Raw genomic sequence first — 13717 nt, 5'->3', positions numbered from 1 at the left:
TAAAATTGATGGTTGATTAAAATAACTGATCCTTTTGCATGTTATGTTTATGTTTGCCATATGAAAATGATCACAGTGAAGAGATACACAGCGAGACTATATAATAAAATAGAATTTAGTCAAAAGATAGTTACCCAACTACTTTCACCTGTTGAAGATGCAGCCAGTTTTGCTCTTTATGCACGATGTCAATTAAGAGTTTATGATGAGATGAACATTTTTAACCATTTAAAAGATTCGAAAAGGACTGGTAAGATTTTTGATGGTTTTTAAAGCATCTCATACTCACCAAATCTGCAAAAATGCAGTATTATCAAATTTAAAATAACAATTGTCTATTTAAATAGATTTTAGAACATAATTTATAAATGTAATATGATGAATTTTCAGCAGTAATTACTCCAAGCTTCAGTCTCCCATGATCCTTCACAGATCATTTTAATATGCAAAATTATGAACAATGTTTTACTGTCAATGTTGAAACTTAAGGTTTTAGATTTTTTTCAGGATTCAGCATCATTTTTAAAAAAATAGATATCTTTTGTGACATTATAAATGTCCACATCCTTGCTAAAAAAAATATTATGTATTCGTTTATTAATTTTAATAATCGCAAACTTAGAACGGTGCACATATCATCACAATTCCAACACGATATAAACAAACCCCAAACGGCGCTCACCTTAAAGTTGTGGATCTTCTCATAATTGCATTGTTTCTCCGGTCCGTCCTTGATCGTGGTCCGTCGGCTCAGCGGTGACGGGCTGATCTGTGAACAAGCCAAAATCTTTAGAGGCTTCCAGAGGAGGGCACCCTTAGCGCCCAGATTCACCCCCAGAGCTAACGCCAGCAGCTCCTGGTGCTTACGCTCCCTCTGCTTGGCTTTATGAGGGGCTAATTCACCTTTCGCTGACCCCTTAGTGCCAACAACCTGGGCCCTGGGCCTCGGAAGAGCCTGCATCTCCTCTGTAGAGGAAGATGAGAAGAATGTGTAATAGGGGATAAAAGCAGAGACTAAGTCAGTCCTCCACTCGTTAGAGATCTGGGTCGAATGAGAAGGGGGACAGCCTGATCCCGTGTGGGCAGGGCTGGGGGTGGGAGGTATGGTGGGTGGGCTGCCTGGGGGCAGGAGTGTGTCTCACACAATGGCATACATTCAGCACTCCCAGAGAATGGCTATGCGAGAGAGAGAGAGAGGGAGAAGGAGCGATCGTGTCAGTCTTGTAGATACATCTCAGCAGGTTTCTGGGATCAGTGGAATCCAGAACACAGAGCTTCCAGACACGATTCCGCCGCAGTTCTCTAGAGAGCAGATAATCCTGCAGCTCAAAGCCAGAGAGCTCGGCTTTATAAGCAATAAAATCAGAGGTGTGCTCAGAGAATAGTAGGTCTTGTTTTAAAAAAGAATTTTTTTTTTTTAGGTATGGCACTGAGCGTTTCAATGTGGTTTAGCCTTTTAGACCTCTCTCTGTCTCTAAACTTCTGATTGTAACTTCGGCTACAAATCGGATCAGGATTGAAGCAGATTTAGAGTAGTAATGCTGCATCACAGGATAATCCTATAGTCCTGGAATCACTTGTTTCGGGATTTAGACTTGATTAGAACCCCGTTTAAACCTGGTTTTATGATCTATTTTGGGTAATCTGATCAAAAGTGGATTGTCAGAAATAAAGAGGGTGCAATTTATTTTAAGATCTGCGTCTCCCAAACCTACACTGTAATGATGCAAGCAATTTATTTTAGCTGCATTTAAATAAATCGCCATTTCCTCTCAAGGGTCTCCATCCAAAACACATTTGAAGGCGTTCCGGAAAATAATTGCGCATCAAGAAAGTATGTTCAAGCCCCTTCGAATAAAAGACTAAAATAAATCTACTCGTCATATAAAGAGCGTACCGAAAAAAAATTAAGAACTTTGATCTTAAGAACAAGGATAAACGAAAGTCTTTGGGCTTGGAACAATATGAAAGTAAATAAATAATGGAATATTTTTAAACTACTGAATCACTGCCCACGTAAAGTACCTATATTATCCACTGAGGTAAACTTTATAGCCCTTAAGAATAAATGTCCTTTATTTCCATGAAGAACCGCAAATGGTTCTTTGGAAAAGGGTTCTAAAGATCATTAAAGATCATTAAATGATGTTTCTTTTAAGAAATAAATGGTTATCGGAAGCTTTATTTATTTTAGTTTAAATAAATGCAACATGGTGTTTAAAGGACCACCAGCCCTTGTCAATGGATCATCCCAGATGGATGCTACTAAAGACTAGCTGCTGTTGCAGGGGGACCGTGACCCCTCTCAGCAGGAGGCTGATGCCGAATGCAGCGACACTGTCTGGGTATTTGCTGAAGCATCCAGCAGAACACACGGGAGACTCCTTAACCTCACAGACAAGCAGAACTGACGGAACAAAATGGGTGGCCGGTCATTTGCGTGATTACATCAATTAACAAAAATGACGAGATTAGGAAACAGTAATGGAGCCGTGAAACGTAAAAAAGAAAGAATGCTGAAGAGGAAGAAAAACAGCCTGGCTACGGCTCACGCATTCAAGATATGCCGCATTCAGAGACGTGATGTACCTGATTTCCTAGAAAAGTCAGGCGGAGGTGAGTGGAAGGCCGTCAGGGTTGTGTTGACTCAGAGTATGAGCACTGCTAAAAAAGCGCTGGTGTGGTTTTTATTGCCACTGACCTCCGCGGTGACACACATTTTTGTGTGCTGGGGGTACAGGGCAGTTAACATGTGTTCTACTGGTCGTGTTTTTCAGGCTGAAGCCAATATCTAGGGCAGCTGATGGCCGATATAACGGCGATTTATATAATCGATATAGTGCTTTTTGGTTCGTAGTCCTAAACCCAAAGCATTGCCTGTTTTTATAACACCAGCAGTTTATGAGTAAAATAAGGTTTGTGAAGACAAATAAAGACAGAAATAGTATACCTTAAAACAGTATATTTTTTTACACAAATAAATAGGAGTCATCTTTATAATTAATTTTATAATTAATTCTGTGTGCTCTTTGGAACGCTTTTGTAACCAAAAAATGTTAGAAGCTTGACACCACCAATACAGCTTTATAAAAAATGTGTAGTACACTACAAGCGCATATTTTATACTTTAAAAGCACGTTCTCACATTGTCATAAACAGCTTTAGATAGCCAATGGTATATGAGGGCTACAATATTACTAAAATTGTATAGTATGCCCCACTTTTTAAAGTTAAAACAGTAGCTAAAAGAGGCACACATTTAAGCCAAACACTCAAAAGAAAGCTGTTGGGGAGTTACACAGAGCGATAAAAGGGAAGAGGGAGACGGGGCACGCAGACAGAGTGAGTGCATGAGCAAGACTTGCACTTTTTGTCCTAAGGCAGATGGCGTCTTGTCTCCAAATGAAAGAGGCACAAAGTGAAACACAAAAGAAAGACAATAAAGCCTAGTCTCCTTTTAGAGACCACTGTATTGACAGAAGAGACCCCTGCAGCTGAGGAGACAGACAGAACTAGGGCACAGAAAGTGTGTACAGTACATAACCGCATCCTATGTGATGCACACAGAGGGAAATGTGCTATAATCATTTAAAACACTATTCAATTCATTCAAAACACCGTCTATCACTGTCCGCACAGCAGGACATAAAAAAGGACAAAAATGTCATTCTATCAAACCAGACAAACAAAGAATGCGACATTATTATGACTTATGTGCAAGACAACTGCAGCAAAAAGGAAAAAAAGAAAAAAAAGATTATTCCAATCCTTCAGTTTAAAAGCTGCGGTGTTGAAATATAATGTAAACAACAATGATAAATCACCACAAAGCTCAGTGCTAATTCTAATAACTCCGATCCATCAGCAGCAAGTGGTTTTAGATGGAACTTGCCGGGCCAGCAGAACACTTAAGCGATTACTGTTATTAGAGGAAGAGGGCCATGTGAACTCTGAGCTGTGCAGGTGATCAGACAGGCAAGGTGAGCGTTTCATTCAGATGATCACACAACAAGACTGCCGTCATAGAGAAACACACCCAATCTTGGTCCCTAAATGTGACCGCCGAATGCTCAGACACCAGTACTGTGAATCAAGACAGTGACGTAAAAAAAAAGTGATTTCGGGGCGTGTGAGGTCACTGCAAAAATCTCAAAAGAGACTAAATTACCTTAATAATTTGATTGTTAGGTAGTTGTTGATGATGATGATGATGTATCCATTGTAACACATTAGCTAAACCTTGCAAGGTGAGTCAGTTTTCATTAAAAACCTTAAATATAGATGCATAACCATTTACATCATTAAAATACAATGGTGGATCATAAAGACCAGAAATGATTGTTATTTAACTAAAAGTATTAAAATTGACGTTGGTAACAGAAACCGTTCTAAAATAAAATATAATAACTGAAAAAAATGCCTGAAAATAAATGTAAACAGGCCTGCTAAACTAATTGAGACTATAATTAAAATAGTTAATAATTAATAACCAGAGCTGTCAAATTATTTACAAGTTTTTGTTTACATAATGTGTGTGGACTATGTTTATGTATTATGTACATAAAAATACACACATATACATGTGCATATTTCAGAAAAATATGTTGTGTTTATATATTAAATATATTTATATAATATAAGATATATAAATCTATATGCATGCAAGTACGCATGTGTGCATATATAAATAGATAATAAATAAACACGGTACGCACACATATACTATGTAAACAAAAAACTTTTATTTTGGATACCGAAATAACACTGTAAAAGATATTTATAGTGGAATGAATCTAATAAGTGTGCAAGAATTGCAGCCACAATGCAACGCTGCAGCAGTATATCACAGCCCATATAAAAGTGATAACTGCACGGTTATTATCATGAATAACCGCATTAGCCAGAGAATACCGAAATGGCATATTCATTGAGTTTGTCATTTTCTCTTCATTGTGACAGATGTAAAATGCCGTGTGGATTAGGCTGAGGGAAATGTTCCAGAACGTTACGTGTACTGTGAGACCAGATCAAAGAATCAGCAAAATCAGTGTGATTTATTTGTATTTCTAGCGGCGCACAAACAGAATGGCCGTACAGTACACACACGATATTCAGAATAAACAAACAAAATGTAATATAAATTTTAAGGCTTTTAAATTTTGAAGCAACTGTTGATTGTGGCAGGGTGGACTGCTCAGAAAAAGCTTATGGTTCTTTCTATAATAAATCTGCATTTGAGATATAAGAGAAAGAAACTACTAAAATAGAAAAATCTGACGAGGTGAACACTGGGCTATATATATATATATATATATATATATATATATATATATATATATATATATATATATATATATATATATATATATATATATATATATATACACACACACACACATATACACATATATATATGCACACACAGACAGTTTGACAGCTTGTTGAGGCTGCCCCCTAGTGGACATTTGTATTGAGTTCAGATACATTAATTTGAATGCTTAGCCAACTGAGGCACATTAAAAATTCTCTGTCTGGAGTATGCAACAAAAACGAATGAGCCTTGTGCAAATGTGACTCTGGGTGATAAACAAACTATACTTCCTTCAACTAATTGTTTGATGATGAACACAAATGTTTGATCATCACTTTATGTTTATTTCATGGAGCTCTCATCATTTCGCCGCAAGAGTGAGGCAACAGAATTCATAAAAAGGTAACGGTAGACCTGACTGATTTGATAAAACGCTCCCGTCAGTGAACCAGACAGTGCGTCTGATAAATGAGAGAGGAGATAACACATTCATGGCATTATCTTTCATCAGAGATGCACACCGTAACGCTGAAACACTCATCTTCTGAATGCAAGTAGAGAAATGCTCCCATTTATTTGTCTAAAGACTATTCTAATAATGATTTGTGAAAGGTTGGTGTCCGCCACCATGATTTGGGTTGGTTGTGTTTGCTATTAGCAATAACACTTGATAACATTTATGGGTAATAATTAGTAGTATTAGTATTAGTAATAATGTCCATAACAACCAAATGTATCTTAACTTTCCTGATAAGCCTACAACATATAGAAAAAACAACAACAAAGGTCCGGATATAAAGGACAGGGTATAAAACAACATTTTTATGACCGATTTCAACAGGAACTGCAATATGGTTTTATTTATTGCCATACATTGCTCACACTGTAGGCTGTAGCGCGTTAAGAGCATTATTATCGATATATCTGAAGAAGAAGTACGCCCCTTACCTTTTCATCCTGCTGGAAAGTAACTTTTTTGGGCTCAGAGTGTGTCCGGTTGAGTCGGTGAGTGATTTTGTCTCTCAGGAGAGAGGTGTAGCCCAGATGCTGATAGATGGGGTTTGTGGTCATCTTGGCGATGTATTCTGCTGCCTTTGTCTCAATATAGAGAGTAATGAGGCCGTCTGTAACCAGATCGTGAACTGACTCGAAACGTTTCTCTCCTACAAAGTGCTTTCCATCATAAAAGAGTCTGTAGTTCAGAGTCTGGCCGCCAAATCTGAGTAATAGACAAGCAGTATTCATATTACATTACCATATACTATTATACAGTGTTATATAATATTATAATTATTATATATAAAAAAAGTATTGTGCATATAGTATTTTTACATAATATAATATATACCTTTATTCAGCATGTATTTATTATAAAGGTCAAAAGTGACATTTTACATTTTACTGTACAACTGTAATAAAAGCAAACATTTCTTGAGCATCAAATCAACATTTTGAAATGATCTTTGAGGGATAACGTGACACTGATTAGCTTTTGAACAGAATAAATTATTTCAATATAAAAATATTATTTAAATTGTAAATATTTCACAGTGTTGCTGTTCTTAATTTATTTTTACTTTATTATTACTTATATGTCTTGGTGAGCATAACAAACCTTGCGACCCAAAAATTTTGAATAGTAATAATATAAAGAAATTTATAAATGTAAGTAAAATATGAAGTAACTGTAATACAAAGAAGAAGATGGATGGTTGGATGGATGGATGGACGAATAGATAAACATACAGAGAAAAGGATAGAGGAATAGATGCGCTGTACCTCAAAGCAAGTGTGTATGTTCCTGGTTGCCTCTGACTCTCTCTGATGAGGTAAGCACCTTCTGTACCAGCCAGCAGTTCATCTGCCTGCTCTCTGGAAATCAGACCATGGAACCTGTACACAGACACCATCATTTACTCTGGTACACACTCTCTCACACACACACACACACCACACTTACATATTCACACATCTCATGCACACACACTCTCACTGTACACAGACACCATCATTTACCCTGGTACACACACACACACACATCTCATGCTTACATATTCACACATATCATGCACACACTCTCACTGTACACAGACACCATCATTTACCCTGATACACACACACACACACACACACACACATCTCATGCACACACACTCTCACTGTACACAGACACCATCACTTACCCTGGCACACACACACACACACACACACACACACACATCATGCACACACACTCTCACTGTACACAGACACCATCATTTACCCTGGTACACACACACACACACACACACACCTCATGCACACACACTCTCACTCAACTGACACACCATAAATCAGTCTTTTTTTCTCTCTCACTATTTCATATTTGCGCCCTCACGCACATCATTACACAAAATCAATATGCACCACCCCTCATAACACTCTTAAATAATAAATTCTGCTAAGTCACTCTAAATTCCACACACATTTTTGAGGAATTGGGTAAAAAGCAACCAGATGGATACCAGAATATAAGGAACAGTAGTATTGATGATTTGCTTCCAAAACGCCACTAATAAAGTTTAAACACTCACTCTCTTCCATAGTATTTGGGTCTGCTCTCCATCTGTATTTTAAGAGAGAGAAATACAGTTTTCAACACAAATTACTTTGTCTTCCTGGTGACAGGAGGGTCTTTTCTAACAGGATTTGGTAAACACGGAGACATCTGCTCCAGTGTTTGGTAAAAGATATGCAGGCTGAATCAATATGAGTCATGTTTTATAAACCTTGAGAGTGTACTTACCTCCTGAGGACACGTGATCCTCTTTGGTCTTGGTGCTTCCTGCTGCAATTGGTACACTAATGAACAAAAAGACCAATATTTTTGCAATTTATTTTTATATAATATGAATGTAACTTGATATATCAATGAAAAGATATTGAATTTTTCACCATGAGCAGCAACCCAACTGGAAACAATTTACAGTTTATTTTACCTCTAATCTTTATATAGCTGTGGTAAGATACCGGTGTGTGTATATAGAGCATGTCAAAACACGGCATTCTCTGTTAGACATTAATCCATTAGATCTGAGCTTGAGGACACACACCCACTATCACTGCTGTCAGACTAAGCTACAACGCATTATAAAAGTGGATTGGGTAATATTGGTAAAGCTATTGAAAAATGAACACTGCGCAAGGGGCAAACAGATAAATCAACACCAACAGTTGGTCAATATGGGAATGGCGTACACGAAGGGCTGGTGTTCAGCTTAAGGGGAGGGTTAAGCTCTGATGTTTTGATTGTGCCTGTTTGTTTGAAAATGTAGTACAGAGAATGGAGGTTAATACCAGGAATTCCTCAGGTTATCCTCTCCCAAATAATCGGCTTGCACAGGCAAGGTCAATTTGCGGCCAGTTCAAACAACATTCCTTTGATGGCGAGTTACTTCATTCACATCGATAAAAACGGGGACGTTGAATTCGGAGCAACAGGGTACGTCACTAAAAATGGAAACGGACCTGTTTCTCCTAAAGGCATCTTTCCACAGCCGAGTTGAGGGAGCAAAAAAAAAAAAATCAGTGTAAATGTGCAATGCTGCATGAGAGCCATGAGTTCCCAGCTCAAAACAGCATCAAGCACACAGCTGTAGGCTAATTGCTGTGTAAAAGCATTTAAGCCACCTTTGAGCAGCATTAAATATTCTGTGTTAAAACACCTAGTGCCTAAATGTCACGTGAGAAGTGCTTCTGTGCCACCTTTGTAGTGTAAATTAAGCGCTATATAAATAAATAAAGAGGTGCAAAACCGCACCTCCATCTCTCTCTGAACCTAAAAAAGGTAGATTTTTCACTGATTTATATACATAATAAATATACACAGCACACACACATCATGTAAACAAAAACCTAAATTGAAATAAATTAGAGATTTTTTTATTTCAAATTTTATTCTGAAACGTTCGATTTTATTTCCTGAAATAAATTAAAATGCAATTCATATACTCTTTAAAAAACTTTTAAAATATCAGTTAATATCTTAAAATAATAAATATCTTTAAATAACAGATAATTAGTCTAGATTTTTTTTTTAATGACAAGGCTAGATTAGTTCAGGTTATAAAATGTTATGTGGGATAAATTCTTTAAACTCAGTAAAACTACAGTTTGGGTTTGATTAGGTTAAAAACATAACTAAAACAACTAAACTGATAACATACGTACTTAAAAAAATGTATTAAAACGGATTTACCATGGAAGCACATTGACTATAGGACTAGTCAGTATATGATCAATCTCAAGCAATTAGGTCTGTAATAAGGAGATTTTAGATCAGTGAGAAGAGAGCAGCACTAGTAGATATTATCAATGCCGGCTCCAACACAGCAGCAGATGCGCGGGGATACTTCAGCTCGACATGGACGTGACCTTTTCTTGATGACTTCATTAAAAGCTGCTCATCACAGAGAGCAGCAATTGGCCGCCGCAGTCTGAGCACAGACGGAGTCTGGCCTCACTACTCAGATTTTTCCTCACAGGGAGCAGGAAGGCATCTGACAGCGATGCCAAGTTTTTGTCAAAGAAGCTCAGAACAAGCAGTGGGTTCTGGACAACATCCACCAGAATGACAAGGACGGGGCCTGCTCTAAAAATACTGCACGGTGGGAGTGGATGCGAGGGAAAATGGGTTGAATCATGGGATGGGCTACGAAAATATGAGATAATGATTACTGGCCAGGGGAGACCTTCAGCAAAAAAAGTGCTCTAGTGTTGCTCCCGTCTGCATTTCTGTGCCAGACCACGTTCCCATGATGCAATGATCTTCAGTTTGAAACCCAAATTATTGTATTTCTTCAGTTGAGCGTATGTTACTCTTGCTGTGTTTCCAATCACGTTAACATTATGTAAATCAGTTCATTTATAAATGTTAAAAACGCATTAAAATACTTACAGTATGATTTCCATATAGGTGGCTGATAATCTTCAGGATCTACAAAAAAAGGAAAACATAATATCAGGATGTCTTCTGTTCAGTGCCACGAACATGTGTTAAAATAAGCATCTCTTGTCAGCTTGTTCCCACTTAACACGGTCTATGATATTTACTGTCAGGTTAGAGAGTGGCTGTGATCCAAGGTTATTATATTGTTACATTAATGTTAAGTTGTTCTGTAAGCTGTGATGTGTAATGCGCATGGCTGACAGCATAATCTTTCCTGTACAATCCCCTCAGGGGTGGACATGTTTTAACACTTCTTTTCAAGGACAACAAATATACAGATGTGTTTGTCTAACACACTTGTACAAGTCAAACACACACCCAGGCCCCTTTCATCAAGACGCAGCAAATGCTTTAAACATTGATTATACATTTTGATCAAACTAATAACAATAAACGGGCAGATGAAACGGAGCGATAATCTTTTTCAAGGTTTCACATTATTAAAGGAATAGTTCATCCAAAGATGAAACCGTGCTGACAATTTACACACCTTTCCGAATATTTAAAAATGTGCATGAGTCTGTTTCTTCACTGGAGCAGATTTGGAGGGCCGAAGGATCATCTGAATGGGTGCCGTCAGAACGAGTGTCCAAACAGCTGACAAAATAACTCGCATAACTTCAGTCCACCAATTATTGTGTCATGTTTCTTTGTAAGAAACAAATTTATCATTATTGCATTTTAACTTTAAACCATTGCTTCTGGCCAAAATATTTGTCCATCATCCATAATAATACTTCCTCCAGTTATGAAAAGTTTCACATCAAAATCCACCAACATATTTGTTTAAAACTATTTTGGACCGTTCTCTTATGAAAATGGTGCTTGATCTGTGCATATTTCTCTCTTAATTCAAATGAGGCAACTTTTTCATTGGGAAAAAGTCATATTATGTATAGGCAATACATATATAGACAGAAGCACAAATTTCTTTATGATGGATTTGTTTCTTACAAACACGCAGCTTTTTACTTTTCAGGGCGTTTACTGATGGACTGGACACATGTACATAATTTGTGGATTATTGTGATGTTTTAGCAGCTGACTATGACGGCACCCATTCAGTCTGAAACTTAACTCCTGGTGGGCAACGGCTTTGCAAGGTTTAGCTCCAAATCACACCTGATTGGAAGCTTCTAGTGATCCGAAAGACCTTGATTAGCCGGATCGGGTGTGTTTGATTAGGGTTGGAGCAAAACTATGCAGGGCTGTGGTCCTCCATGAACTGTGTTTGAGACCAACGCTGTAGAGGATGCACTGGTGAGCAAGTGAAGCAATGATAACCTTCTCCATCTAATTAAAAAAACACCTCGTCTACATCTTGGATGGCCAGAGTGTGAGTAAATTTGAGATGTTAGCTCCATGCAAATACAGCTCCGTTCTGTATTCTGAAATTTCTGTGTTGCAGTCGTTTTAGAAATGCTCTTCAAGTAACATTCAAATAACATTATGGTAAATACTCTTTATGGTAAATACTTTATAAAAAGGGTGCAATAAATGGATGGTAGTAAAGCAGCACTTAAAGTAAGCAAGCAATTTCTCTAAGAAATGCAAGTCAGAACCTGACAGGGTTGAGTACGGCTGTAGAAGCGACAGTCTGGATATGCAGTTTCATTTGCATACATTATGCATACTAATCAGAATACCAGCCCTGTACTCCCAAGACCGTTTAAAACAGAAGAACACCTTGAAACAGTATTTTAATGCAAATTAATTTAATTACTGTTAATTTAATGTTAATCGAGAGCAGAAAATGTATTTTAATAAATTAGAAAGAAATTAACATATTTAATCGTGTCATTTTTGTCCCCCACCTGAGCTTGAATTAGCCGTGCGGAGCGGGGATTTGAGAACTCTGCAGTCAGCGCAGGTCCACACCGAGTGAGTAGAAGCCATTCACGTAAGACATATTTTTAGATACAAAAACTGTTTTCAGGGGTTCTGAAACATTTTAAATGCCCATAAGAAGCATATGAATACAAACCATCAAAAATGGCACAGACTACACAGGACTGGTCCTTTGTGAAAAAAGTGCCTCAAGATATTTATATAATATTTATTAAAGGGTTACTCACCCAAAATAGAAAATTTAGCACCATTTTGGACATCATCCGGTGTATAAGCAGTTCTGTATTACATGCAATGGAAACTAAACTTTTGTGGGTTTGAAAGAACATGGGGGTAAGTTATTTAATAACTAAATTTTCATTTTGGGGTGGAGTAACCCTTTAAATTAAAGGCCACTTTAGAGGGCTCACTGTCATAACAGTATCCTAACACATTTAACTGCACTTTATAATAATGTTAAAATGATTTAAACATTAAAAATATTATTATGTTTTTGTCTTTTTCCGTGCTTTACAGAAGTTAATATATCTTAAATGCACTAAATTGCTGCAAAAACTTAATTTTACAACTATTACAATTAGGCTGTCAATAATTAAATTAAATTATTAAATTATCTTAATTCTAAAGCCAATGTTTATCAGTTGATACATGAATAATTGCGCATGATCATGAAACTCATTTTTAAATTGATTGTCAGCTCTAAGCATTAATTTATTATTTTTCAATTATCACCGATCCTGCTGTTAACTATAAACGCAGAAGCCTGAAACATCAATAGTAAGATAAATAAATAAAACAGGATTTTCAGGAATAAATCACAACAGTTCCTCTCAGTGCTTTCACGATCTAGCCAGACAGGCTTCTAGAGAATCAATAACAGTACGTAAAGTAGGACTGAAAGTAACTACAAAGACCCATAAACAGAAATTTGGCAATAAGACAAAGACAGTCATTTCATAACCACAACGTGCGAGAAATAAACTAGACTATGGTGCATCAGCATTTCTTCATCCAAAAAAGTACCTGAACCTCTCATCATTCATGGAAAAAACCCACACAGTATCATAAGCAATGACACAGATTGTGTGTATGAGTTCTGAGTTGAGAATGACATTATACAGCCCTGGAAAGTGTGTGAAAGTTCAGCATGGGTAAATGTGTGATCTTGTGTAAAAGGCAGAAGTAGATCAAATAAGAACGGAGGTCGGAAAGTAGTAGCAGTTGTTTTGTTTTAGTAAAATTGAATGCATAAATCAATGTGTGTTTTCTTCTCTTCCCTGAATACGTGCTGGTCTCTATGGATCCATGTCTTATTTCAGGCGCTGTCTCTTTTACTGTCAGCACTTTACTGCGGCCAGTCAGCATTTCCTCCCTGCCTACACGCTCCCAACCGAACACAAGCTCAAAGTCCAAAGCCACAACACACGCAACGCTCTGCTCTATCTAAACCTGCTACAAGCAAACATACAACAACGTGAGCTCACTCTGTATACGTTTTGTCAAAATTAAGAATTTGAAAAGCACGCATAAAACTGAGCTGCCAAGATAAGATACCCACTATGTCTTGACTT

The 13717-nt window shown here is 37.2% G+C and overlaps 1 protein-coding gene across 1 annotated transcript in view; it reads right to left on the bottom strand.

The window, feature by feature from the left end:
- Window positions 1–13717, bottom strand: part of chn2 (chimerin 2) — a 36563-nt gene that overhangs the window by 10664 nt on the left and 12182 nt on the right. The window contains exons 2-7 of the mRNA XM_043260954.1: window positions 10248–10286; window positions 8097–8152; window positions 7885–7916; window positions 7091–7204; window positions 6260–6530; window positions 683–769 (exon numbers count right to left, since the gene is read on the bottom strand). Of these exons, the coding sequence (XP_043116889.1) occupies window positions 683–769; window positions 6260–6530; window positions 7091–7204; window positions 7885–7916; window positions 8097–8152; window positions 10248–10286 (599 nt within the window). The remainder of the gene's footprint in view (window positions 1–682; window positions 770–6259; window positions 6531–7090; window positions 7205–7884; window positions 7917–8096; window positions 8153–10247; window positions 10287–13717) is intronic.

Source organism: Puntigrus tetrazona, chromosome 16 (assembly GCF_018831695.1).
Source record: "Puntigrus tetrazona isolate hp1 chromosome 16, ASM1883169v1, whole genome shotgun sequence".
NCBI lineage: Eukaryota > Metazoa > Chordata > Actinopteri > Cypriniformes > Cyprinidae > Puntigrus > Puntigrus tetrazona.
The sequence above is the reverse complement of the archived record's forward strand: the minus strand, read 5'-3'. Positions and strand labels throughout refer to the sequence as shown.